Source organism: Fonsecaea nubica (genome assembly GCF_001646965.1).
Source record: "Fonsecaea nubica strain CBS 269.64 chromosome Unknown Scaff19, whole genome shotgun sequence".
In the NCBI taxonomy this organism is placed as follows: domain Eukaryota; kingdom Fungi; phylum Ascomycota; class Eurotiomycetes; order Chaetothyriales; family Herpotrichiellaceae; genus Fonsecaea; species Fonsecaea nubica.
Window position 1 is genome coordinate 199,532 of NW_019173692.1, and position 26,628 is coordinate 226,159.

At 52.6% G+C, this 26,628-nt stretch overlaps 13 protein-coding genes across 13 annotated transcripts; 7 read left to right on the plus strand and 6 right to left on the minus strand.

Annotated features, from left to right (window-relative positions):
* Nucleotides 1-315: 315 nt before the first annotated feature.
* On the plus strand, nt 316-1,113 carry AYO20_03889 (calmodulin; the record flags this gene model as incomplete). The annotated part of the gene is made up of 6 exons (XM_022642188.1): nt 316-318; nt 403-459; nt 515-530; nt 607-732; nt 793-1,005; nt 1,079-1,113. 6 exons carry the CDS (start codon nt 316-318, stop codon nt 1,111-1,113), a joined length of 450 nt encoding a protein of 149 aa, XP_022501845.1.
* Nucleotides 1,114-1,487: 374 nt separating this feature from the next.
* Nucleotides 1,488-2,616, minus strand: AYO20_03890 (hypothetical protein; the record flags this gene model as incomplete). The annotated part of the gene is made up of 3 exons (XM_022642189.1): nt 1,488-1,582; nt 1,647-1,751; nt 1,812-2,616. 3 exons carry the CDS (start codon nt 2,614-2,616, stop codon nt 1,488-1,490), a joined length of 1,005 nt encoding a protein of 334 aa, XP_022501846.1.
* A 678-nt stretch (nt 2,617-3,294) lies between these two features.
* AYO20_03891 (hypothetical protein) lies at nt 3,295-5,297 on the plus strand (the record flags this gene model as incomplete). Its single annotated transcript, XM_022642190.1, has 4 exons — nt 3,295-3,391; nt 3,471-3,666; nt 3,717-5,150; nt 5,204-5,297. The coding sequence occupies 4 exons, from the start codon at nt 3,295-3,297 to the stop codon at nt 5,295-5,297; spliced, it is 1,821 nt and encodes a 606-aa protein (XP_022501847.1).
* A 955-nt stretch (nt 5,298-6,252) lies between these two features.
* AYO20_03892 (hypothetical protein) lies at nt 6,253-7,260 on the plus strand (the record flags this gene model as incomplete). Its single annotated transcript, XM_022642191.1, has 1 exon — nt 6,253-7,260. One exon carries the CDS (start codon nt 6,253-6,255, stop codon nt 7,258-7,260), a length of 1,008 nt encoding a protein of 335 aa, XP_022501848.1.
* A 943-nt stretch (nt 7,261-8,203) lies between these two features.
* AYO20_03893 (hypothetical protein) lies at nt 8,204-9,345 on the plus strand (the record flags this gene model as incomplete). The annotated part of the gene is made up of 4 exons (XM_022642192.1): nt 8,204-8,246; nt 8,305-8,648; nt 8,704-8,768; nt 8,829-9,345. The coding sequence occupies 4 exons, from the start codon at nt 8,204-8,206 to the stop codon at nt 9,343-9,345; spliced, it is 969 nt and encodes a 322-aa protein (XP_022501849.1).
* Nucleotides 9,346-9,785: 440 nt separating this feature from the next.
* On the plus strand, nt 9,786-10,943 carry AYO20_03894 (hypothetical protein; the record flags this gene model as incomplete). The annotated part of the gene is made up of 1 exon (XM_022642193.1): nt 9,786-10,943. One exon carries the CDS (start codon nt 9,786-9,788, stop codon nt 10,941-10,943), a length of 1,158 nt encoding a protein of 385 aa, XP_022501850.1.
* A 1,495-nt stretch (nt 10,944-12,438) lies between these two features.
* AYO20_03895 (hypothetical protein) lies at nt 12,439-12,807 on the minus strand (the record flags this gene model as incomplete). The annotated part of the gene is made up of 1 exon (XM_022642194.1): nt 12,439-12,807. The coding sequence occupies one exon, from the start codon at nt 12,805-12,807 to the stop codon at nt 12,439-12,441; it is 369 nt and encodes a 122-aa protein (XP_022501851.1).
* An 866-nt stretch (nt 12,808-13,673) lies between these two features.
* AYO20_03896 (hypothetical protein) lies at nt 13,674-15,185 on the minus strand (the record flags this gene model as incomplete). The annotated part of the gene is made up of 1 exon (XM_022642195.1): nt 13,674-15,185. One exon carries the CDS (start codon nt 15,183-15,185, stop codon nt 13,674-13,676), a length of 1,512 nt encoding a protein of 503 aa, XP_022501852.1.
* Nucleotides 15,186-16,023: 838 nt separating this feature from the next.
* On the minus strand, nt 16,024-17,103 carry AYO20_03897 (hypothetical protein; the record flags this gene model as incomplete). The annotated part of the gene is made up of 1 exon (XM_022642196.1): nt 16,024-17,103. One exon carries the CDS (start codon nt 17,101-17,103, stop codon nt 16,024-16,026), a length of 1,080 nt encoding a protein of 359 aa, XP_022501853.1.
* A 418-nt stretch (nt 17,104-17,521) lies between these two features.
* On the plus strand, nt 17,522-17,854 carry AYO20_03898 (PHD finger-like domain-containing protein 5B; the record flags this gene model as incomplete). The annotated part of the gene is made up of 1 exon (XM_022642197.1): nt 17,522-17,854. One exon carries the CDS (start codon nt 17,522-17,524, stop codon nt 17,852-17,854), a length of 333 nt encoding a protein of 110 aa, XP_022501854.1.
* Nucleotides 17,855-18,515: 661 nt separating this feature from the next.
* On the minus strand, nt 18,516-19,722 carry AYO20_03899 (hypothetical protein; the record flags this gene model as incomplete). Its single annotated transcript, XM_022642198.1, has 2 exons — nt 18,516-19,627; nt 19,704-19,722. The coding sequence occupies 2 exons, from the start codon at nt 19,720-19,722 to the stop codon at nt 18,516-18,518; spliced, it is 1,131 nt and encodes a 376-aa protein (XP_022501855.1).
* A 1,106-nt stretch (nt 19,723-20,828) lies between these two features.
* AYO20_03900 (hypothetical protein) lies at nt 20,829-22,892 on the plus strand (the record flags this gene model as incomplete). The annotated part of the gene is made up of 6 exons (XM_022642199.1): nt 20,829-20,936; nt 21,011-21,161; nt 21,269-21,328; nt 21,409-21,803; nt 21,929-22,169; nt 22,267-22,892. The coding sequence occupies 6 exons, from the start codon at nt 20,829-20,831 to the stop codon at nt 22,890-22,892; spliced, it is 1,581 nt and encodes a 526-aa protein (XP_022501856.1).
* A 305-nt stretch (nt 22,893-23,197) lies between these two features.
* AYO20_03901 (hypothetical protein) lies at nt 23,198-25,708 on the minus strand (the record flags this gene model as incomplete). The annotated part of the gene is made up of 5 exons (XM_022642200.1): nt 23,198-24,220; nt 24,323-24,574; nt 24,638-25,418; nt 25,465-25,509; nt 25,575-25,708. 5 exons carry the CDS (start codon nt 25,706-25,708, stop codon nt 23,198-23,200), a joined length of 2,235 nt encoding a protein of 744 aa, XP_022501857.1.
* Between the last annotated feature and the right edge of the window lie 920 nt (nt 25,709-26,628).

Below are 26,628 nucleotides of genomic sequence, written 5' to 3' on the forward strand. Positions count from 1 at the left end.
TAGAACTTGGATCAGTGACGAAGGGGCTCGGAGAATCGATATTCCGCGGACCATGGAATCTCCCGCCAATCCTTCGTTTTTCAGCTGGCCCGAATTCCAGCGCCATAATCCAGTGGAGTTCGAGACTTTGCCCTTTCTACGGACAACTTTACTCGTAACCCTGCAGTTCAATTTACGCCGCCGCTTCAGCCGCCTTTGAATACGTCCTCCATTTAGGAGACGCTACATAACTATACCAACCCCCTTTCCAACGTTGCGCACCACCATAACCTGACCTCAACTGCAACGGCGATCGTTGCGTGATTGATTTCGACCATGGTATGGCACCACATGGCAATCCTAACTGCGGCTGCAGTGGTGAAACATTCTCTATGGGCCTAGACTGACACCTGTTGCCTGTAGGCGGACTCCTTGACCGAAGAACAGGTCTCTGAATTCAAAGAAGCCTTCTCTCTGTTTGTACGTTGATTGATCTCTTCATCACTGCCTTGGAAGCTGACGCATCGCTCTGTAGGACAAAGATGGCGACGGTACATATACCCCTTCCTACCCCGCCGATGTCATCGCCAGGTCCGCAAACCTTGAAATCTAACATGACCTTGCTAGGCCAAATCACCACCAAAGAGCTGGGCACGGTGATGAGATCTCTCGGCCAGAATCCTTCAGAATCCGAACTTCAGGACATGATCAATGAGGTGGATGCAGACAACAATGGCACCATTGACTTCCCAGGTATGGTGGAGCAACTTACAATCAGTGGCATTCATGGACTCGGCTTACGAGTTTGTTTAGAATTCCTCACGATGATGGCCCGAAAGATGAAGGACACAGATTCCGAGGAGGAAATTCGAGAGGCGTTCAAGGTGTTTGATCGCGACAACAATGGCTTCATTTCTGCCGCTGAACTGCGTCATGTCATGACTTCCATTGGTGAAAAGCTCACGGATGACGAAGTGGATGAGATGATTCGAGAGGCTGATCAAGATGGGGATGGTCGCATTGACTGTAAGTCAAATTTGTCCTCCTTTCTCCCGCCTGTCCGGTGTATGCTGTTTCACGACTAATCACGTCAATACAGACAACGAATTCGTGCAACTGATGATGCAAAAATGAGCGAAATAACGACGAGAACCTGTCACCGGCACAGAGTCATGACGGGAGTGAGGACAAGGGCTTCTAGCAGGCGCGGGAGCCCCCGACAGGGTAGTGAGACGAGCTCCTGCAATGGCGATGGCACAGCGGAATTTTCTCGGTTCTACTTGATAGAGTCCAGTTCTGAACTGATGCGGGCGTCCTGGGCAAAAGAACGCCCATTGAAGTATTTGAGCGAGGTGCAATGAAACCAACTAAACAGTTTCCTGTGGCTCAACGCGCTGTCATAAACCCCATTCGTTATCCTGCCCTTTTCCTTATTGATTCTTGGGTATCGTTATTGCTCATTGCGAGCTGCCTATCGCCGCCAGACATCCTTGAACAAGAAAGAAGCCTCAGTGAGACTTGAGCCAGTTCAGCATTTGTTGGAAAGCTGCTTCTTGAGCTCTCTTGATTTCTGGCGAATCATAATCTCCGTACACCGCAAATCCTGTGCCATGTTTAGTGACTACCCCCTTGATCACTGTGGGACGTGTCCTCGAAGTGAAACTCACCGTGCGGGACCTCGGGATATGTCTTGATCTCATGGTCTATGCTGCTGGATGCAAGGTGTTTTCGACCAACATCTAGCACTTCATCAGGAAACAGGGGGTCGTTGTCTGGTAAAACATTGTCAGCTGTGGATATCCGAATAGCACGAAGATATCAGTCTAGCTTACCGACACAAACCATTGTCAAAGGCGCCTTGATGGCCTTCAGATCCTCGCGCGTCACTAACGTCGCGTGCGCTACGGCACCAGCCTTGATGAGCGGCCCCTTTGCCACCATCCCTTCCTCTTCATCCTTCCCACTGGGCGGTTGTTGCGTAGGGTTCTCACCAGCTAGCATAACCACGTACTTCCCACCGAAGCAATATCCCACGCTATAGATACCTTGTCCATGGGCGACAGCATCCGCATATTCGTCCTTGCATGTCTCGATCACCTTGAGTAAGATGGGGAGCACTTTCTCTGGTGTTTGGCGGGCCAGCCACATGTCCACGAGGAACGATTTCGCCGTCTCGGCGGCACCAAGTTTTATGCGCTCGAGGAGGCTCGGACTTTGTGGTGGTTCTCCAGGGGAGGTGGGGGAAGTGGGCATCGTAGTCCTGTTGGAGCTCGGTGCCGGATCACCATTGAATTGGTCGGGCATGATCACGACGAAGCCCTCGGCGGCGAACATGTCTGCTTGGACCTGATTGTTTACCGAGTGCACACCCGTCCCAGATGTCAGGAGCAGGAGGAGTTTAGCTGGAGTGTTTGGATAGTCGGCCGGTTTCGAGATGTAGACGTCAACGTCACCCATTTTGGACATCTCGCCAGACGGTTGGCGATTGTCTGTTGTCGGACGGTCTGTTACGCAGTGTTCCCCCATGCTGGGACCAGTCTGAGCCGTTGAGTCTGTAGATGAGATAGCAGAGGGTTCGACTTGGGCTTCCATAGCATCGGACTCGGGAGCCTTGGTTGCGAGTTCAGATTCGGCCATGGTTGCACACAGATGTGTCAGGTAAGTTCTCCTTTCCCTGGGCCCTTACTCTCGTCTACTTGTATAGTTGTGGTATGTGACTTATCAGTTTGGGACTAAAGACTTTGGCAAAAGATGCTGGTTGTCCGGCTCTTTGAATGTTGGATATACTTGGTAGGGTCTCACCCTTGAGGTCAGCCTAAAGAAATGACAAGGTCTGACAGGAAACTGCTCTGAGAATCGTGGCAGACGTCACAGAGTAGGTCCGGGTTGAAGAAGACATACAGCATTTCACCGTCGTAGATGTCCGTAAGTTCTTATGACTAATGACAATGCACACGAGTACCGGAAATGGTCTATCTACAATAGGGATGCCCTCTGGATGGTTGGGTTGAGAACCATACACGGAGGACAGGCAAAATTGGTGGAGCGAGACCTTGACAAAAACATGGCGTCAGACAAGGGTAGTTTTTGCCTGGCAAGTTTTAGTCAGCGCCTCTCCTTGCAAGGCTGCTGGGTGGCTGCTGTACCGGTGGCGGGCACCAGGCGGGGAGAACCACTTAACGCGTTAGAACGCGTCGAAGAAGTGGGAGCTCGCAGGCATCATTATGTGTCGCTAAACATTTCAACTCACCAACCTTTACCTCGATCTACCACCACTCGTCTTTACCTCGTTTCATTCGTCTTTCAGTGCCAGCCATGAACTCCCCTGCTACTGCGCTCGCGCGCGTCGATGCAGGTTCGCTCGCCGACATTTTTGAGGATCGTCCTGGACGGGTCGAACACCCCGTCATGCGTAAGTCGCCATGTTGTTCTCAGAGGGTTCCATACACTCCGAGATCGTGGTACCTTCGATGAAGATTGACAGGAAACAGAATGTGTCCAAATCAAGCCTATTGCCACGCAACAAGGTGGTCAGGAGCGCCACCGAGTCATTTTCAGCGATACGAAAAACTACATCCAGACGATGCTGGCCGTGCACCAGAATCAGCTGGTAGAGGAAAAGATTCTCCGCAGAGGAGTTCTCGTGCAACTGATGGGATATTCTGCGAACAAGGTCAAGGCTAAACGGTAAGGCAGGCTCTTTCGCTTACTTACAATGACACTAACGATCTGTCCAGCATTCTCATCGTGACCGATATCAAAGTCCTCGAAGAGTATGGGGAGCACGAGAAACTCGGCGACCCGAAACCACTGGAGCTGAAGGCTGAAGATGAAGAGAAGGCATACCCTACGTCGATTACGAGCAATGGATTCTACGGAAACAAACAAGAGCAGCCGAAACAGAACCGACCCATGGGTCATGCGAAGCCATCGTCATCTGCTCACGCGAACATCTACCCTATCGAAGCAATTTCACCTTACTCCAATAAATGGACCATCAAGGCGCGTTGCACGAGCAAGTCGGACATCAAGACATGGCATAATCGTAATGGCGAGGGCAAGCTTTTCAGTGTCAACCTGCTGGACGAAAGTGGCGAAATCCGGGCCACGGGTTTCAATGACCAATGCGATCAGCTGTACGATCTGTTTCAAGAGGGCAGCGTCTACTACATTTCGAGTCCTTGCAAAGTCTCATTGGCGAAGAAACAATTTTCAAACCTGGCAAATGACTATGAGCTTCACTTTGAGAAAGACACCACTGTCGAGAAAGCCGAGGATCAAGATGACGTTCCTCAAGTTCGATACAACTTCACCAGCATCGCAGACTTGCAATCTGTGGAGAAAGACACAACCATTGACATCATTGGAGTGCTCAAGGAGGTCGGTGAGACTTCACAAATCACGTCAAAAACCACAAGCAAGCCCTATGATAAGAGAGAGCTCACTCTGGTCGATAACACTGGCTACTCGGTGCGTCTAACCATCTGGGGGAAAACGGCGGCCTCGTTTGACATCCCACCTGAATCAGTGGTCGCTTTCAAAGGGGTCAAAGTCTCAGATTTTGGCGGACGCAGCTTGAGTCTGCTAAGTTCTGGGTCGGTTAGCGCCAATCCCGATATGCCTGAAGCACACAAATTGAAAGGGTGGTATGAGGACCAGGGTCGGAGTGGCAATTTTGCTACTCATGCAAACATCCAAGGCACTGCGGCATCTGGAACCGGTTCTCGAGGCGATCCGTTTAAGACCATTTCGCAAGTCAAAGACGAACAATTGGGAATGTCTGACAATGCCGACTTCTTCTCCGTCAAGGCTTCCATACAATACATCAAGCAGGACAACTTCTGTTACCCGGCATGTTTGTCGGAGGGGTGCAACAAAAAAGTTTTCGAGATCGACCCCGGTCAGTGGCGCTGCGAACGATGTGACAAGAACCATCCAAAACCTGAATACCGCTATATCATGTCGGTCAACATTAGCGATCACACTGGCCAACTCTGGGTCAGCTGTTTCGACGAAACGGGCCGACTGGTCATTGGTATGACCGCGGATGAGCTGATGGAGATCAAGGAGGTGGACGAGAAGAGGCTGGCCGAGATATTCTCCGAGGCCAACTGCAAGACATGGAATTGGAAATGCAAGGCAAAACTTGACACTTTCCAGGAACAACAACGGTAAAACAACCGACCCATGATGTTGTTGACATGGAGACTAACGCGAGTCCTAGGGTTCGATATCAAGTCACATCGGCGGCGCCCTTGAACTATGTGACAGAATCACAGAAGCTGATTGAATTGATCAAGCAATACAACATTGACTAGAGGAGAAGCAGCAGGAAGAGTGGTTATCGTGGATTGAGGTGTTGAGACAACAACTGAGGTGGTGGTGGCACTATACCTGAATGATAAGCCTTTTGCCTACCGAAAGACCACACATGGGACAGAAAGCAAGCCACTGAGTGCCACCCAAGTGCTAGGGTCAAGTTTGCTTTGTCATTTGGGATGCACCTGTATTGATAGCTGCGAGTTATGCATGTGGAAATGATGGATGAATCTCGGTGGCTGAAGGCCATGAAGCCCCCAGTGGCCCAGAGCAATGCTGGATCCGGTGGGAATTCACTACTTTCGCTACTTTTACCACTTTTACTACTAATCTGGAAACCTCCGAAATGTCTCGTTAGTAATGGCGTCATGTCATCCGCAGGGTTTCTCGCACCCACTCGCACCTCTCCTTGTACCTCGTATCGAGTCCGAGGGCCTCATCCGTGCGCTGCTATGATGATGCCCCCCTCTATACCTTTCTGGCGGCATTTAAACACAACCTAATCGGGAAGAAGCCTTGAGGTAATCATATCTCCGTAGCCTGGTGTCACCTTTGCCATTGCTTCGCCAATTCCTCAAATCTAACTTCCGCCTACCGTCCATCCCGAGACTGCCTTCTTCTTCTCCTCCTTCTCCTCTCTCTCGCCCGTATCGACATTGAATGAACTCGACGGCGACTGTCTGCTCGAGGGTCGCATTAGAAATCCCGCATCTCCAACGGCTAGTGACCGGCTATTACCCGTTCTCAATAGCAATTCTTCAAGGCCAGCGCATTTGTCCGTCTTTACATATATTGCAGACATCGACGTCTCTCGGGGCAAGAAGATCCTTTTCAGCGTCAACATCAACATCAACATCACCCTTGAGCAGTACCACCAGGAGTAGGAACAAGGTCGCTCTCAGAACTTTTCACAGTCGTGTCCAACCGTCGGCCAGAAACACACCCGCAAGAGCCATGGCAACCATGCGCGCAGTCGACATCAAGGGTGGAAAGGGTCCCATTTCCGCCCTCTTCATCAATCCCGACACTCCCAAACCGGTGGCAAAGGGCAGCCAGGCTCTCGTCAAAATCAAGGCTTTTGGCCTGAACCGCATGGATCTCCTTCAGCGAGAAGGCGGATACCCGTTACCACCGCAGGCGGGCCCCATCCTGGGCGTCGAATTTTCCGGCACCATCGAGGCCTTTGGCTCCGAACCCGAACGGGGCTTCAACATCGGCGACGAGGTCTTTGGCCTCGCCTACGGTGGCGCCTACGCCGAGTACATCGCCGTCAGCACGCACATGCTGGTGCACAAACCCAAAGAACTCAGCTGGGAGGAGGCGGCCGGCATCCCCGAGACGTGGATCACGGCGACGCAGGCGCTCTACCTGGTGGGCGAGTTCAAGCCGGGCATGTCGGTGCTGTGGCACGCGGGGGCGTCGAGCGTGTCGATCGCGGGCATCCAGCTGTCCAAGGCGGACAACGCCTCGGCCGTGTACGTGACGGCGAGCTCGCGCGAGAAGATTGAGTTTTGCAAGTCGCTGGGCGCGACCGAGGGGTTTTCGTACAAGGAGGGCGACTGGTCGCAGGCCCTGCTCAAGCAGACCGACGGCAAGGGCGTCGACCTGATTGTCGACTTCATCGGCGCCGGCTACTTTGACCAGAACCTCGACGCGGCGGCCCGCGACGGCCACATCGTCAACCTCGGCACCCTGGGCGGCAACGTCGTCAACAAGCCCATCGACGTGTCGCGCTTCCTGCGCAAGCGCCTCCGCTACGAGGGCTCCAGCCTCCGCAGCCGCGACGAGGCCTACCAGGGCCGCCTGCGCGACATGCTCGTCGAGCACGCCCTGCCCCGCTTCATCGACGGCCGCTTCAAGGTCATTGTCGAAAAGGTCTTCAAGATGTCCGAAATCCAGGAGGCCCACAAGATGCTTGAGAGCAACCAGACCATGGGCAAGTTGATCTGCACCATCGACTGATTGATTGCAATCGACCTTTCGAATTTGAGGTCAGAAGATCAAATCATAACATACGCACGAGGTATTTGGGGGACTGGAGCTGCGAAGGAGGAAGGAGGGAGGAGGTATTCGCACAGGACTGACTGTACGAGAGACAAGTGCTCGACAGACAAGGGTGATGAAAAAGTCATGAATGAAAGGGACAGTCTCGAGAGAGAGAGAAAACCACAATATGATGATTATCAACACTGAACTTTCATTCTTCTACAGCCAGCAGCTCCTATGAAAGAAGTAGTTTTTTTCTCTCTCTCATCATCTTTTAAACGGCCTCCAAAAACCATCACTGATGGATATATGATTGATAATAGCACAGCATTCATTGTTCTCAAGCCCTGTCCTTAGTCGATCCGCTTGCCCCCAATGGCTCGAAAGGGTAATTTTTTCTGGTGCACCAATAAGAGCACGGCAGATGGTGCTGTCTCGCATAAATGCCACCATGGGCTTTTGCTTATGAAGACACTCCCAGCCGTGTTTCTGAGGTCCATAGTCCGTGGTGAACGAATAGAGCTCCATAGAAGAATCACCAGTCCATCGCTGAAAGCCAGTGCTGTTGGACTGGGCTGGGCTGGGCTGTCGGGAGCTTTGCGCAGTCCGCTGATCCGCAATCTGTGGTGCTTGGTCACCCATCTTTATAAGAGCCTAGAGCCTGAAAACTCGAGAGGCTTGTGCTTGGTGGCGGATGAGTATGCCCGGCCAGTAGACTGTTTGTGGTATGGACTCGCGACGAATTCGAGGGAATATTGGGTCCGATGAGAGGACATTTGGTCAGGCTTGAAGAGGATATAAGTCCAATAGTAGACCTGAAGAGCTTGATCGATTCTGCCCACAAGAGCATACCGTAGGATTGCAAAAACTAATCGACACGTCGACTCAAACGTTTGTCACAGCGGATTTAGAATCGACCATGCCTTCGATTTTGCTTTTTGGTGTAACAGGCCTTGTTGGCTGTAAGTTGCCTCACAATTGTACTCATCACTCGGTTGATTGACTGACCTTGTCTCCAAGCACACCTTATTTTGGCTCTGAAGACAGAATACCCTCGTCTCCCAGTCACGGTCTTCTTGCGGAATAACACTCTTGACAAGTACTTGTACGAAACAGCAGGCGTCAAACGCATCGTGCATGGCACTTTCGATGAGAAGGACAAGATTGCTGCGTTGGCGCGAGAACACGACATCGTCATCAACGTGGGTTCGTCATGGGATGTGCCCTTGAGTGAAGCGATTGTGGCAGGCTTGAACCAGCAGCCGCAAGAGAAGAAGACCCTCATTCACATGAGTGGGACTGGTAATTTTGTGGATAAGAGATGGACGGATGGGGCGTTTCACACAGAAACGAAGATCTGGGACGTGAGCGAAATGGCACCTTTGAACTACGCGGAATGAACTTACTGACATGCAGCAGGATTGCAACCCAGAAGACATGAAGCTTATCAACCCTTCCATGCTCAATGGTGGGCCTGACACGATGTATGATCTTCCCTGAGCATCATAGTATCTGTCATAATTGACTGACAACTCATCATGCAGGGTCTTAACTGCGGGCAAAACAAGCAATATCGGGACCTACATTGTCTTCCCTTCTGGAATATATGGCAAAGCTGCTGGCCCAATTCCGGCTTTGGGAGTGATCCAACTAATCTACCGCGAGAAGGCTAGAGAGCTGGGATTTGTGCCATACGTAGGAGACGGAAGTGCCCTCTTCAATTGCCTCCACGTCAATGCCATAGCCCCCTTCATGCTGAAAGTCTTGGACTTGGCATTGCACGAGGAGGATCCTCAAGGATCTGTCTATGAGCGATGTTTCCTGATTGGGGGACCGGAAGTTTCCTGGAAGAAAGCATCAGACGCCTTTGCGAAAACAATGTACGCGGAAGGGATCGTGCGAGAGCCTCAAGCCAGAAGTGTGGCTTTGGAGGAAGCAGGCGAGGGCGAATTGCCGATGCTGATGGCGAGCAATATGAGGTTCGTGTCGCGACGCGCAGAGAAGTTGGGTTACAAGCATAACGAAGTCGGGTTGGTGGAATTCTTGGACGAGTCGAGGTAGCGTGGCATGAGTCGTTTGGACAATAATAGAGAGACACGTGAGGCTGCTGTGGAAACGGAGCTATGCCCGATTCGGAGTTAATCAACAATTGCGTCATTATCACTGGACAAAATATATGGCGCAGCCTCGCCTGGCCGCTGCCCAGCCTTGCTCCCCAGCCTCTTCAGCGTTTCCTGCCACCATATATTCACAGTCATACAACAGTATTTCGCGCACAAAAGTCTCTTCGGAGAGGTGAGTTTCTCATCTGCCCAGCTGGACATTCCATATCTGACCTTCTGCAAAATTACCACACCGTCAAATTGTCTACAAGACAACACCTCGAAACACCGTCTCTCATCGTCCCCTCACGCACCAAACATCTGTGATATACGACAGAAGATCCGTTGCACTGACGAAGCGCTTCCCTCGAGAGCGTTACTGCTCTCTTCCCTGCCATCATGGCTCCAGTCAATTCCCATGTTGACATTCCCGACCTCAAATTCTCTTCCCTTGAACTCGATGCACGCTCCACCGACCTGAACGAAATGCCGACGACAACCTCATTTTCTAAACGGGATCTGGTCTACAATCCTCTCATCCCCCGAAGCGATGACTCTCCTCTCATGATATCTCCGATAGATAGCTATAATGTCCTCACCGCAAGAGATGCCCAACATACAAAAGACCCAAACCCTGGTGCCGGGTCAGTTGATCCTAATGATATCAACATGAAAGGCATCCAGGCCCTATTTGCCATTATCGGGGCTTCTTTCGTCATCCTTGCCATCTGGTTCTTCTTTTGGGCCAAGAACGGCGGCTTTAAATGGCAAAAGGGTGACTGGGATGAATACAAGTCCACCGTCTTGAGACGAAAGGGTCCCAATGGAACGACTCTTAGTAACGCTACCAAGAGCACCAAGCTAGGTGGTGGTAGCGTTGTGGGAGATGGGTACTCGGACAAAGACACGGCAACGATTCCGGATACCGTGACAGAGGCTATGACTGAGACGATGACAGAGCTGTCTTCTGAAGCACCAATCATCAAGGAGAAGCAGTCAAGGAAGCAAAAGGAGACGGCTAAAGAGAGAAAGTTACGAGAGGCCAAGGAAGCCCGCTGGGAAGGTGGCCAGGACTACGATGTCCGCGCATATCGACACGAAAAGGCTGCTCGCGTGGGAGGTCTCAACAGAGACTCGGATGCCCTCTTCTACGGCACGGACTACACTGAGACCTCACGTGGCGGCAGTGACATTGGCAGCAACAGCACCCGGCAAGCACCATCTTCTCGCCAACACAGTCCTGAGAAACGTCAATCACGTCGTGACTTTTCGTACGGCCAAGAAGGCAGCTTCAACGTCGCGACACCACCACCGGCTGCTGCGCCAATGTCTGGTCCTCGTCCACCGAGATACCACTCACCGAGCAAAAATCACAGCCCCCAACGTCCAATCCGCACCGTGCCTGGTTCATTCCACGCAAACCAGGACTTTGACAACCAGAGCGTCCAGAACCAGAATACCAAGGCCTATCATCATCCACTTCCCAGCCTCAGCGGTCAAGGACCTCCAAGGTCTGGTGGCTGGAGAAGAGATAGACGAGACAGCCTGGATGACTGAATGAGTGGTGGTACTGATGAGCGTGTCCTTTCTAGGACTTGAAGTTGCCCATGTTTGACAAGACCTCTCATCGGTCACGTCGATGACCGGCAACTGCAAGTCTGGAGGAAGCACGGAACAAGACGCACGAAGTGACGAGATTGTACTGTAACTCCGACATTGTTGATACTGGGAAAAGGACAGATTGACCTGGCACCTGGCACGGCGTTTTTGATTTCGACACGGGAATAGGGATTTCGGAAATAGCATGGATCGAAAAGCGACATGGATGACGAACGAAAGGGAATGAAAGTCTCGACATGGACAAAGGACAAAATTGCATATGTGAATAGAGGAATGGAAAGGGAGAATCGTTACAAGCGAGCGAAATATCCCATGAGCAGCATTGTGCGGTGCTTGTGCACTTGATATCGTGCGAGCCAGATAGAAAAGTAATACATACGAGGTCCAAGTACCGAGTACAATGAGTACAAAAGTACACGAGTCCAATCTTCGAACCGGTCCATTCACTAACCTGCTCTCCCGTTGTTCGCTGTTCGAGATGCAAGAAAGGCCCGTGACAGACTGAGTTCCTCGTGCGTTGTTCGTTTCCAAGGTAGATAAGATTGATAGATAGATAGAATTGAGTGAGTGAGGTATCCTATATATCTCTCGATTCATTGCCGTAGTACCTCTACCTCTGTACCTCTGTACCCCAGTCCGTACCTATGAACCCTGTGTATCTCTATCTGTGAGTAGGGATACTGGAACAGAAGGACAGAGGGACATAGACATGCAGTTAAACCGGTAGGTAGTGGTAGGGAGGGAGGGAGGTAGGTATAAGGTAAACCTTGGATGCTACCTGCTATCTAAGGGGTTTTGGTTTTGGGTTTCTTATTACCATGGATGATGGTATGGGCCCAGCCAGCCAACCCAGCCCAACTCAGATCGCGATACCAGACCAGATCCATGCGAGGTATCCTGAACCAAAGAAATCCAGCCTCGTGATGTGATGTGATGTGATGGATAACAATGCCCTTTGCAAACTCCTGTGCGAATTCTCGTAAACAATACCCAATTGTCGTTATGCCGTGCCGTGCCATATAATGTCATGTCATGTAAGGTCAGTCAGTCCCTGAGTTCCGAATCCTCAGCCTTGAGCCTCGAGCCTCGAGTTTCGGGCCCTGAGTCGAACAAGGAAAAGGAGTCTGGGATTGTGAACAAGAATGCCCGGGAACAGAGTGAGCGAGCAAGCGTCAAGACAAAATCCCGGTGGTAATGTCATTAATGATGATGACCATGCTCTCCACCCCAAAAATCCAGCTCAGAGATGGGAGGCAAGGGGCCAAGTGGGCACGGGGCAAAGGGTAAAATAACAAAAGTCCGATGCGTTCCCACAAAGATCCAAAGTGGGCCAGTCAGCACAGCACTCTCCGCCAGCTTCTGTCTGATCATATGTCTGTTGCGACAGAAACACTCATGTCTCGTCTCGTGCAAAGTCGAGAACACCCTTGATCTAGGATACTTCGACCCTCGCGGTGTTCTTGGACACTTTGCTGCCTTTCCCGTCTGTGCCTTTGATCTTCTTCGTGCCTGCAGCCTTCTTGCCGGGCTTTCCCTCGACGGTCCCGATGACTTTCTCCACCGCGCCCTCGACCTTGTCCGCAATTGTGGGCTTTCTCTTGTGGTGCGTCGCCGGCGCACGTTTCTTCGTGACACCTGCGCCGGTGGTTGTTGCGCCCGCCTTCTTTGGAGCGCTCCTGCGCTTCTTGGTGGCGCCGTCCGTGGTGGTAGCCGTCGTCTTGCGTTTGCGCACAGGCTCGGTCGAGACGGTGGCAAAGACTCTTGGCTTGGAGTGGCCGGTTGCGCCGCGTGTTTGCGCCATTGGTAGTGGTGGTTTTGGTAGGTGTGGTGTGGTTTTTGAGGTTCTCGCAGTTGTATGCAGATCAGACGGCGAAGGCTGTCCTGAGAAACTAAATAAGGCCAGTTGTCAGCTGGTAAAGTGAGTGAAACGGTTGTTTGGACTGCGCAAAAGCGGGGGTGACAAGGTGACCAGTGAGCCAGGCAAAGATGATACGGTCACAACTTCATGGGGTATCGTCCAATATTTATAACTCTTGGAACAATGATAGATAAGGTGCTCGCGACAACCGATGACTCATGGGAGCAATGGAAAAGCAGTGGTGGGAGGTGGTTCGCAGGCAACCAGGTCCAGGCAGTAGAAGGGACAACAACGCAACAGGTGGGAGACAGGTTTACGTACCTTGTTATGTGCGTGTGTCTGGATCCTGAAAAATCAGTTGCTGATCAATAAACACCAGGCGACCGGATTCTGATAATGAGACGAACAGGAAAAGGTGGTTGTGGGTGTAATGGAGAGAGGAAATGTTGAGGTTGGCGTTATCGACGAAGGTGGGAAATTCGGACCCTTTTTGAAGTGTCGAGTTGCGAATCCAATGACGGGCCCAACAAGGACAACACACACTCACTCCTCCCCCCAATCCATGTCATGCCAACAACATTCATAATAATTTACTCTCTTCCTCAGGGTGCATTCAGTGCTGCTCCCTGCATGTGTTTGGGATCCCCCAGTCAATTCCTCTCCATTCGTCCACTGCAAGCTGCCACATGTTGCTCGATCCTCTAAGCGCCATGGTCGCTGGGCGCTTGTCGCAGCAATGCAGGGACACTTTTCACCCAGCCATTGATGCTCCTGGAGCTCTTCTAGAACATGGTCAATCCTTGTCGTCTTCAATCGTACCAATCTTTCAATTGAAATGATTGATCTTCCAAAGCCGGACCGCCAGCAAGATGGAGCGCATTTCGAACTTCCCACTCAAACTCAGCCAGAGCCCTCAGTTCCGAACCCACAAAGAGACCCCCGATCAATCCATGTATCGTCCCAGCCATGAGGCCAAGGCTGCTGAGCAGTATCAGGATGAAGGACACAAAATTCCGCGGTGACCACCAGACGGCGATGAAGCAGCCGATCGAGACCACAGCGGAGCCCACGAAATGCAACAGGCCGTACCGTCGTTGCTTTCGCTCCCGCAGCGTGTATTTGTCGATCATGACGAGGATATCTCTGTAAAAGTCCTGGCTGACTTGGCTTCGCGTGGGTATCTTTGATATTGCCTTGTCGAAATCCTTCTCCTCAAAATCCGCAGTCTGGAGGTTGGCATCTGTGGCGCTTGAATCGTGCAAGGCTGCGTGAGCTTCCACTGTGATCGGAGGAGCTGGCTGGCTTTGGCTTCTCTCTAGTGTCGCCTGCACAGCAAAATGGTCGCTCAGCGAGCAGAGGAGGGTCGGGTGCCTTTCGGTAAGAGCAACCTTTACATCACCAACTCTCCAACCCTTACCTATCCCGCTGAAGAAGATGTAGTCCAACCGTTTTGCTTTTGGGTCCAAGTCCGTACCCGAGATTTTCCGGTCGTGGCCCTGCGCCAGCTGCTTCTGATGGGCCTTGTTCCATCGCCACGTATTCAGAACAGAATCGCACGTGTGGCCGTGTTCCTCGAGACTTATCTCGACGGACGGAGTCTCATCTTCGCCCACGCGTTTTCGGCGCTCCTTTTCAGGTGGATCGACGCTTGCACCGATGCTGCTCCCAGGTTTCACCACTCGCCAGACATCCTGCACGCCCGCACGACTTTCCACCAGAACGTGTGCGAAGCTCAATGGGACCATGTTGAAATCGCCCAGTCCAATGACTAGGCTGCCTCTGTCGGAAGCTGCACGCATGAGTTTCGCAATTTCCCAGGCCTGTGCTGTTCGATGGCAGATATAGCTGTCGTTCGGTTCCTTTTCGTAAGGCGCATGTAAGTGCGTATTAAAGACTTCAATATTGGCGCCATCGGGAAGAGAAATCCTGGCACATGCAACACCCTTCCCGACGAACCAGTCGCCGCGGAAGTATGCCTGAGGTCGGCCATTGAGAGGATAACGATACATGGAAGATTCGATTATTGGCCATCGACTCAGGATGGCCAGACCACCCCCGAAGATGCCGGAGTGGTAGAACTTGCCGTACGGGAGGAAAGAGCGGGTGCTGTCTCGTATGGACAGGTAATCGGTATATGTCCAGCATTCCTGCAACCCGACTATATCGAGTTGAGGAGAATAGGTGGCAAGCCGATTTCCTATTTCGGACAATCGTTCATGGCGGTGTTTTGCGATATATTTCAGTCCCCAGCAATTCAAGGTCAGAACGTTGATAGATGAGATTTGGGAGCCCGCGGTGCTTGTCGTTGGACGTGATTCCATTGCTGGCAGATATGACGACTAGATTGGCACCCAGATCCAATAATAATAACAATAATAGCACCGAAGACCTCCCCTTCAAGAACCACCAACGCCAAGCAGTTCAATGGACGAGCTAGTAAAAGATGAATGCAGGGTGTCGACAAAGATTAAATGTTGCAGAAAAACGTGACAAAATTACGACATGGCGCAAAAATAGTATCAAAAGCTGCTGCTGCAAAACTAAAAAAGAAACCGTAAATTTGGCCTGGGACAAAAAAAAAAAGGGACCAACAAAATAAATACTTCGCTGGTTTGGTTCTCACGCCTGGGAGAGAAAATTGGGAAAGGGAAAAGGAAAAAGGAATGCGCGAGAATTGATTTGATGATTGAACTTCGGCCCGGAGGGTACCCAGGAGGGGACAAGTACTAGGTAATTATGGCAACCGGGGCTGCCCGCACGTGGTGGAGTCCCTCATACCGAGTATGAGGTATGACATAAACCTCAGCCTCGTCCGGTCGCAGCCCTGTCTACCTAGACTAGGTATATCGTACTAAGCCGTCTTTGGACAGTATACACCGACCGGCAAGGCTGAGCACGATCATCACTACGGTACGCATCTTGCTTGCACGCTTGGACCGTGTGGGGTATACGTTTCCCAGTGGAATCAATTCATCGAGAGATTTTGCCATGGCGTTGCAAGTCTATACGGGCGGCCAACGGAATCTGAACGAATCACTTCTCGCTGAGAAACTTGTACAGACCCCTACGAGCCTAGTGTCCTCTCATTTCTGTGCAGAGCAACATCCAACAGTGTGGTATTGGACGGTGTTGTAGCCGACAACCCCAAATAATACATACTCAGTATATTACATCGTCTTCTTGTCCACGCTCGAGTTCTTCGCCGCCATGATCATGGTCGTCGTGCTCTTTGCTACTGCTGCTGCGCCGCCTCTCGGCTTTCGATGGGTGTTCCGCAGGGTCGGTGTCCTTCAGCGGACCGGAAGCATCGTGGGGGGAGGATTGATCTTCCCCATCCTTTTGACTTGTGATCTGATTTGGTTGTTCGTTTCCAGATGCGTCGTTGGCAACCTCGCCTTTTGTGTCGTGGCGATCGTCTCCTTCGTCTTTCGTGGTATCTCCAGGGAGGCTTGTTGGACCCGGCGGGTGCTGTGCCTCCTTCTCTTCTTCCTTCAGCTCCTGTTCCCTCGACTTCCTCTTCTCCTCGAATTCCTCGGTCTCCCGCTGAATCGTGGCCTCCGCCTCCTCGATCTGCTGTTTAATCTCGTCTTCCTCCGGGTCGCGCAACTCCCAGGGCTTATAGTACAATCGTGGCTCTGCCTTGGTCTGTAAAAATCCAGCGGCGGCCCTCATATTCCTATGCCGCAATTTCATTGCTTCTTCATCCCAGCGCAACTGCTCGACTCGTCGCTCGCGCTGAAGTTGTTGCCTTTTTGCGCGGGCAGATTCGGCGATCTCCTGGGACTCGCGTTTTAGGCGTTCCCGTTGACGCGATTCGATTTCTTCACGTCGTTCGTTTAATGTCGTTGTTGGAATATTTATCTTGGTCCCTGCGGACGACCTTCTCGATGCGTTCGAGGATTGCGAAAGAGTGCCGAGTAGGGCACCGAAAAGTCTTCGGTTTCGAGATTTATCCTGTTCCAGAGTCGAAGATGTCTGTCGCCGGCGAGGCGGAGGAGGCGACATCGCCGATGGCTGTCCTCCTGGAGCGCCTACTGCGGCTGGCGAAGTTGCTGATGGCGCCGTTGGCGACGCTTCGCCATTGTTCGTTTCGGCCGTTGACGTCTGTGAGTTGAGGCGGGGGCGTTTATTTGATTCTGAGGATTCGGAAAGGGAGGACTGGCGGCGTTTGAGGGAGCCATGTTGGTCTGCAGGGTCGACCTGAGGCTCCTCAGGAATGAGGACAGCCGAGGATATCATTGTTCGTAAAATGCGGTGGGTTCAAGGGCTGGATCTCTATCAAGGAAGGCTCCTGCACCTCACTCCCACAGGTCGTTGGTTTGGCATCGAGGCTGTTGATATGTAAATGAAAGGCAGAAACATCGAATCAGGCTGGCAGGCGGAGCTCCACAGATCTTTTCTTGCTGCACGTGCCGCTTTTGTTTGTGCGGGGAAAAGGAACGAGGCTTAGAAATTCGCGCAAGGCTGAGCTTTTTCGATGCGTTTCCGTTTCCTGTCCCGCAACCAGTACGCCGACCTACATATTATTCCCTACATCCTCCCTTCCTGCGTCGTCCACAAGCTCCGTACCAAATCAATCCTCCGCGAACTACTTGAAACCACTACAACAGTACTTCTGGTCGCTCTCGAAACCCCCCCGCGAAATACAACTACAACAATGTCGCGCCACCACCCCGATTTAGTCATGTGTCGTAAAGCCCCCGGCATCTCGATCGGCCGTCTTTGCGACAAGTGCGATGGCAAATGCCCCGTCTGCGACTCCTACGTGCGCCCGACGACTCTTGTGCGAATCTGCGACGAGTGCTCCTTCGGCAACTACCAGAACAAGTGCATCGTCTGCGGCGGCGAAGGGATTTCCGACGCCTTTTACTGCTTCGAGTGCACGAGGTTGGAAAAGGACCGAGACGGGTGCCCGAAGATTATCAATCTGGGATCGTCGAGGACGGATCTGTTCTATCAAAAGAAGAATTTCAGAAATCAACAGTATTAGAGACACGCGTTGCATCTTTTCAGAGGGAAGCCGGCACTGGGAACAGACCACCTCTCTGTGTCAGTGTGGGCTAAGATGAGTGCATATTCCAAGCTGTGCAGGATATAACTTGATGCCTAGGGGGATAATTCATGGTTGCGTTGCCTGTTCAGGCGAGGATTTCATTCGAGACAATTTCCAGAATGGTTGAATGTGACACAGAAGTGTCCGAAAATCTCTCGCACATTGGCAACCCAGCGCGTCCGCTTTTCATTCTCCCAGCGCCGAGGAATGTGGCCGGAGCCATTTGTCCTGCGAGAATGACACTGGCTTATGCTCCGACTGTTCCGCGCGTTGAGCGAAACGGACAATACTTGAAACCCGGTCTATATATGGGCTCAATGCATCAAACAACAGATTTTCTACCAGCCAGAACACGTTCGTCGTGTCACGACACTGAATGACGATTGGATCCGGCGTATGCAGAGAAGGAAGGAAAGGAAGGATAGAAGACAGCCAGCGACCGGTCTCAATTGAATCGTCGCTTTATTCGTCATATGTCTTTGTGAAAGGTTATTGTGTGCTTTTGATAAGTCATTAGCGCCACATATTCCTCAAAAAATGGAGGTTATTTTTGCAAGTTTGTAGTGCAGCTCCAAATTCTGCCTGATTCATCGACTCGTCACCTCTTCCCTGGTCTCTTTGGTCTGGCGAATCCTCCTCTGGGTGTTGCAGTTCCCGACCCAGGGCCCGAGTTGTCGCCGCCTTCTGCACCGGAAATTCCACCAGCAAGACCCGCCGCGGCGAGCAAAGACTTGACCTCCTCCTCCAGTCTCTCGCCGTGTAACTCCTCCGGATCTCCGGCCTCCAACCTCTTCACAATCTCAATACCTTCCCACCCAGCCAATTTGGTCATTCCCAACCGTGAACTCGCGTGGACCATTCTTTCCTTGATCTTGCTCGTCCCGGGACACACGTAGATGAATATACTTCCCGAGACTCCGTGTGCATTGTAAAATGTATAACTCGGTCGATCACCCGGTATATTTCCAGCTACCGCACCGGGATGGACATCAGAATTTGTGGACAGCAGCTGAATCTCTTCCGTGGCAATGTCGATTCCGAAGACAGCCATATTGCCGCCCGAACTGTCAGTGTCCTTGAACGCTGTCAGAGTGGACTTGGCCTCATCCGCAATCTTCATCATGACACCCCCTTTGCCCTGTGTGGCGCCACTTCCTCCCTCGCCCATCAGATCTCTTCCCCGCGTTCCGTGCCTTTCTTCCTCCTCAGCCCGTTTCACAGCTTGCAGCTCCCTCTCCTCTGCGCTGAGCAACCCAGAATCCACGGCTCCCCTCGCACCGGGGGTTGGGACTCCACCGCTCGCAGCCGCAGAGCCTTTGGAACGCTCATCCCATTGCGCAGGGTCGAGGATCTCTTCCCTCTCAGTCAAGAAGACCGTCTCGGAGAACTTTTCAGTGCCGAGCTCGCGCATAAGCGTGTTGCGTGTTGATGCAAACAGAGTTTTCTGCCGCACGGGGGCCCGCGAGGGGACATAGGTTATTGCTATCAGCTCACTGGAGTTAGGAGCACGACGGAGGAGCAAGTACAGGGGGTCGGTCGGCGTCAGGATTTCGGAGAGCGTGTGGATGCTGTTGAAGAGGCCGGAATGCGTCGAGGGGAAGCGGATCGCTGGTAAAGGCGTGAGGGACTCGGAACTTATACCGGCAGGAAGGCAGAAGAGAGAGGTATCGCTGGTAAAGTTGCTGAATGCGGAGTGAAGATCAGAAGATGCTGCGGGTAGCAGAAGGATGGTGGTCAGTCAGCCTCCTATATATCACGGTCCAGGTGCGGGAGGGTACCAAGTTACCTGTAATTCCGGACTGCATGATGGCGGATTTCCACCCTTTGAGTAGATCCTAAAGTGAATAGAACTTTGACGATTTGTTTGTAGGAGATGTGAAGGAGGCAGCCGTTTTCGAGACGCAAGGTCCTTGGCTGGAAGAGGAAAAGACGTGATATGTAGACTGCGGATATAGAAACTTTCAATGGTATCGCATTCACCGTAGCATCTTCTCCTGTCTTCGAGTTCTGAGAAATGCCAAATTCTGTAACTACATAGGAGGCTCTTTTGTCCACGTCGATCTTGCGGTGCATTTGGAGGGCCCCGCCTTGCCGCCGTGGGGTGCCCGTCCGAGGCTGCACTTTACCTGATTTGGTAGATGACAGCCTCGTAAACCACCATCTGATTCGCCCTTCCAACATCAAACATCTCTCCTACCGTAACAGATATTGTGCCATTGAGGATATATTTTGTGTTTCCCAAATTGGGTTTCAACCGAACCAAGAACCGAGGAGCTCCGACGGAAAGGTGCATCTGGCCGACTTGGGACGATGGATAGTCCGTGGTCTCCTGGAGAATGACTCGTGCCCTTCACCGTGAACTGGTGGCTCACCGGACTCCCACCACTTTGGACAATGCCTTCAGACACCTAATCTCCAAGTCTCAATCCCATGTGAGTACTTTCAAGGCCGGGAAGTATAACCCAACAGGTCCAAGGTGCAGTAGTCGGAACGTTCCGACCATGGTCAGCACTCCAGTCGCGTCCGAGACGATCACTCTCCGCAACGTGTGGGTTGAGAACGTGGGGGAACCTATCAGACTCGATTACCTGCCGTCTACCGTAGGCCCTTGCATCTATGGCCAGCAATGGGAGAGACCTCTGGAGGTGCTCGGTGGCTTAGGGAATCGAGATGTGCTGTCAATCGGGAGGCCTCATCATCGGGGTTTTCCCCATGGCATGGAGAAGGACAGGTTCGGAATGGTGATCAAGGTCAGATTAACAAAGCTGACGTGGAAGTGAAACTTGTGTATAAGGAGTCCGACGACTCGAATGATATATTTCCGATCATGAAGTCGATACGAGCTGGCAAATTCGAAGCACTACGCTGACCGATTCATAAAGTATCGTGGTGATATCGCTGGCGGCCCACAATGACATTCACATATCGTTCGGGAGAGTCCGTCACAGAGAAGGATGGAATACTCTATCATCCCATACTTCTGCTGAGTCTTATTTCCATCTCGACAGCACTGCTTTATGTATGTTCTCCAGCAGGCTGAATGATTCCCAGCTCCCAATTCCAACCTCTCATGAATGCTGACGCAGATGGCAGACACTCTGTCTGGTCACATATAGGCTTTACTTCCATCCACTCGCAAAGTACCCCGGTCCATTCTGGGCGAGGGTCACGAATTGGTATTCGGTCTATCATGCTGCTATCGGCGACAGACACCTGCAGATCTACTGGGCGCACCAGAAGTATGGTACGTTATAGTCGTTCTCGAGATTCTTGTGAGAAAAGGCCGAAGTCAGAACATGGGGAAGTGATCAGAAGAGACGGTAACTGACGAAGTATTTGTTCCCCGTGCAGGCAAGTTTGTCCGTGTTGCGCCCAACCTCGTGACAATCAACGACTCGGCCGCTATCAAAGGTACGTATGCTCGCCCACCGATGCCCCCCAGCCGAGTACCAGTGGCTGTATAACGAAGCTAACCCTGACTATCCAACCAGACATCTACGGCGTGAACCAGAACGTGCGCAAATCCATCTTCTACGAAGCGTCGATCGCACACAATGGCTTCCAGAACATGTTCTCCTCCCGCGACCGCGAGATCCACGCCCGCAAGCGCCGCATCCTCGCCCCAGCATTCACCGAGGCGAACCTGTCCTCCATGGAACAATACATTCTCCCGCACATTGACGAATTCTTCCGTGCGGCGTCGGGCGAAGAGCACTGCTCGGCACTGCGAGAATGCTGGACCGCGGACCTGGGGAAATGGGGCAACTACCTGACCTTCGATGTCATGGGCGATCTAGTGTTTGGCAAGGACTTTGGGATGCTCAGGGGAGACGAAAGTCGCCAGCTCCCCGATGTCATTGACGCGGCCGTACATCAGCAGCTTCTCGTAAGTTGTTTCTGACCACCCACCGCGTGTATGGTTTGGGACTTTGACGAGACGCGACACAAAGCAAGCCAGAACACTCAAAACTGTCCAAAGACTCGAAGAGACCTGGCTGACCACACACGCAGAATGGATGCAGTCACTTCATGCTCAGGTGGAACCTTGACAAAATCCTCTTCCCAGACATCGTCCGCCGCGGCCGGCAGTTGCTCGTGTACGCGAAGAAGCAGGTCCAGCTGCGCATGAACGCCGACCAGAGCCGCAAGGATTTCTTCTCGTACATTGCCAGCGCCGAGAACAAGGACGGCACCAAAGCCTACGCCAATTCCAAGGAGGTGTTTGCCGAAGCGAGGGGTCTTATTCTTGGAGGTACGTCCTCTCTCTTTTAACACAGGAGTCTGGGGGGGAGAGAGAGAAAGAGAGATCGTTACTCACAAAGTCTACAAATTCTTTCACCCCGAACCAGGCTCCGATACAACAGCCACACAGCTGGCGGCGAATTTCTTCTATCTGACGCACAACCCACACGCGCTGAAGCGTCTGACGGAGGAGATCCGCACGACCTTCACGTGCGTCGATGAGGTCCGCCTCGGCAAGACGCTCGACAGCTGCGCCTACCTCCACGCGGTCATCAACGAGACGATCCGTCTGAGCCCGAGCCTCCCCGGCGTGCTGCCCCGGGAGGTGCTGACGGGCGGCCTCAGCGCGGCGGGCGAACACTTCCCCGCGGGCGTCGAGCTCTCGGTCCCCGTCTACGCGGTGCACCATCTCCGAGACGTCTTCTTCGACCCGCACACGTTCGTCCCCGAGCGGTGGCTGCCCGAACACACGAGTGTCGACGCCGTCAAGCGGTGCCACGACGCCCTGACCCCGTTCTCGTACGGCTCGAGACAGTGCATCGGCAGGCGGTTGGCGGTCATGGAGCTGTGTCTGGTCATTGCCCGCGCGGTCTGGATGTACGACCTCGAGTACGTGGCTGGTGGGAAGGAAGATCGGTTCAATAAGAATCCCGAAGTCGTGGAGTATAAATTGCTAGACCATCTCGCGGCAGGGAGGTCGGGTCCGGTCATAAGATTCACGAGCAGGAAGTGAGAGACAGCGCAAAACAGGGCCTTTATCATCCATCTGGAAACACGGAACTATTCGAGAGGTGCCCATAAGAAAGGGCATTTTCAGAGTCGAAACGCCTCATTTATTCGTGCGTGATAGTCGCGCGTGGCAGTAATACATTCCTTTTTTTTCCCATCTTGGTAGAAACTCCCGTCCCAGAGTGACCGCGTGTCACGTTCGAATTAATTACCGCTCGAACTCTCATGCAGAAGCACCCCTTCACGGGCCACCAGTTCATATTGGACGTCCTTCTTCGAGTACCTGTGCCACGGCACGCACGGGGTTACTTATTGACCAAAGAACCCCAGGTCATGGGGCGGCAAGCCAAAGTCCAGATCCGACGACGACGGTGGGAGCTGGAATCCCCAGACGGCCGGATCGTCGGACAGAAATGGGAACATTAACCCGTTCTCACCATCCGCGGGACCGAAGTCAGTGGTGAGCGGCAACGAATTGAGACCGACCCCCGAATCCGTCACGGCCTTTGTGTGTTCGAAGATGATGTCGAGATTCTCGGGTCCTAGTGCGGGCAGGATAAGTTCCGTCTCTGGGTCATTTGCTGCTGCTGCTGCGCCTGCGCCTGCTACTCCTGCACCTGCGGTGGTGGCGGCGAGGAGGTTGTCCGAGAAATTGAGTCGGGAAACGACGCCCCGGACCCGTTCCCACAGGTACTTGGACTGGATTGAAGTTTCGGCCAGGGTTTGGAGACGGGCCAGCGCGGTGGTCGAGCTCTGTCGCGCCTTCTGGGCGATCTCTGTGGGGACCACGAGTTCCTGGCCGTTGGCGGACGGGGATCCCACGCCGGATGACCTGTGCGTGGTGGCGAAGAGGAGCACGTCCAGGGCCGAAATCAGAAAGTGATTGAATTGCGCTTGGTGGAAGAGGTACTCCCCCCGGGAAGAGTCCAGCTGGCTGAGAACCGCGACCGTGTCGGCCGCGATGTCCACCGAGGTGACCCAGATATCCGAAGGCGCGGCGTTTCGCAGGCCAGAGCAAAGAAATGCGCGGGCGATGAGCGTCTTGAGGTGATTGGCTCGGATGTGCAGAATCGTGCGCACCATGGATAGTGCTGGTGGTCCGAGACTGGTGCTGTCTTGAATACCACCCTCATCCTGACTCTGACCAGAGACTTCAAAGGTCTCCGACGCTCGAGTCGCCCACAAGTTCACCCGGTAGAGAAAGTAGGCATAATCGTCCTGGAAGGTCGACAGTTGCTCAGGATTCAGAATTTTGTCGTTCAGCAGGGCGTCGCACGACTGTTTCCCAATACTTGCGTACTCGATCATGAGCTGTAAAAAGGGCGCTTCGACCTAGAAATGTCATATCAGTCGGCTGTGAATGATCTCTATAGTGGTAGATGTGACGAATGGGGGATCAGTCATTTGGTGGGCACCGCGAGAGACATGGCTTACCGGCTGAGGAAAATTGGGCTCCGGATGGAGGTTTTGCATGGCGTTCGAGAAGCCCAGGGCATAGCTGAGATGCTGCTCGAGCACAAACACCGTCCACACGGTATTGATAGCCTGGGATCGATTCTTGGAGTCGGGGAAAGACCGGTCCAGGACCATTTTTCGATTCAGTCCCAGTTCAAGGATGATGCGGCTGACGTTCATCGTGAATCTCCAAGCCAGTCTCCATCGAGCGCAATGCAAATGGTACAAGATCTGGCACATGACGCATTAATCCCATTGATTCCTCTGTATGTGGTGGACGAAATCAAGACGTACCACTAATGTCATCAATACCAGGTCTTTCAGATCAACTGCGGCACTCCAGATCATAGTTTCGATCTGCGAGTGGAGGGATTGTAGCAGACTAGACGTCAGCGTTTGATGGGTGTCTCCTTCGGCCAGGAGACCAATTGCCACCACCATTTTCAGGATGGCCGAGTCCTCCTTGTCAATGGAGTGTCCTCTTCGACAGGTAGGAAGCCCGCCGGTCGCGTCAGAGAAGGGCCCTATGGCTTCTTCGAGAGTTGAAATGTCCAGGATGGGATACATGACCCATTCCAGACTGTGAAATGCTTGCACTCCTCTCCGCAGGAGATTGGGTTCCACATCGAGCGGGTCTATCAGTTTGGTCGGTACAGAAGCATCTTGGCTGCTTGAGCTCGCCGCCGCGATTGACTGTGCAACATGTTCGATTTCGCTACGGCTTATGTCACTTGACTCCCCATTGACCACCTCACCGCGGATGATCGACAAAGCCGGCCGTGTCTGCGTCCCAGTAGACACACCTGGTGTGTTTGATCCTTGAGAGAAGTCAAGTCCGAGCTTTCTGACACCCGCATCGATGACGTTGACGCAAAAGAAAGCACTAGTTGACGTTTGAAAGAGCGGTAAAGGGTGTTTCTCAGCTGCGAGGCCAGTATCGGCCTTTGACAGGCGATTTTCCGCCGCTTCGTACGCAGCTTCAATGGCCGCGGTCTTCTTGATCAAGAGATCCAGCTTTTCATTCTGTTGTCGCAGCAAGGCTGAGACCTCTGCTTCGAACTTCCGCTCGTCATCCCTTTGCGGTCAGTCAGGTCTTGCAAAGGCAAATGATGTGCTCTTACTCTGGCCGAGGCTCTTGGACTTGGAAGTTTGGGGGTGCTTGAGCACTGTACAGACAGGTGGCGTCTCGAGAAGCACAATATTTGCAGGGAAGGCGTCCGTCACATCTGACTTTTGCGGCTTTGCATTTTTCACACGCATGCGGTGTATATCGACTTCTCTTTCGGGGGCGGTGAGACGAGATTTGTTGTGTCTCAGTATCCGTCGCGTTTGCTGCTCCTGCTGCCCTCCTGCCTCCAGAGACATCGCGCGACCCGGCCATTATGACAAAGGAGATACAGTGGTGAGAGATGACAAGGAGAATAGAAGCGACAGCAGCTTACATCCTGTTTTCTAGGTACCACAGCCACCGAGTATATCTGACTAATTTTCGCCATCTCGACACCCCGAATGGATGCGGAAAAGCACCGAGATCGACACAGGGCACTCTGAAACTGAAAGGCGGGGGACTCGGGTGTTTTGGTGCCTGTCTGTGGGGGAGAGTGGGAGAGAGTGTCAGCTCCAGCTCCAGCTCCGGTGATGCCGGGGGGCGCCGGAGTATCAATCATCCTTAGCTGCTTTGGAGCCCCTGGATCTTCAGCCTCATTCGCTTGAGTCGCCCAACTACCGTACCACACTAAGCTTACTAGGTGGGATTCTCTAGTACCTTCGAACTGTCTGGTAACTCCGGTCCGAAGGTGAAGGTTTGGCGATTGTAGGGATGGTCACTTTTGTATCAGCACCTCATGTATTCTGTTGACACGACCTTGATGTAAACACCATCGTCAAATTCCCGGGTGGGGATATTCCATTTAGTGAAATGGCCAATGGGTTTAGGTATACTCGGACCATGGCTTGAGAAAGCTCTTTACGAGTACAAGTGAGTTGACCTAGTCTCTAAGCCGGTTGTCACTGTTGGCAAGCGATCGAGGTAGTGCCAAGGTGACGGATGCTGGGCACCATCCCTAGACCGAGACTAGCTGCCGGATTTGGCTGGTATCTCTTCGAGGATCTAGTATATCTCAGGTCGAGATGGTAGCCAGATCTTACGATTCAAGCTGTAGAGAGAGCCGTGCCAGACAGCTCTTGACCTGGGCACGGGTCGTATGAGGCTCAAATTCGAGGTAGAGGGTCCTGATTTACAATGCTGATGATCCAGGAAGGGGGTCCGTAGACCAAAACTGGCT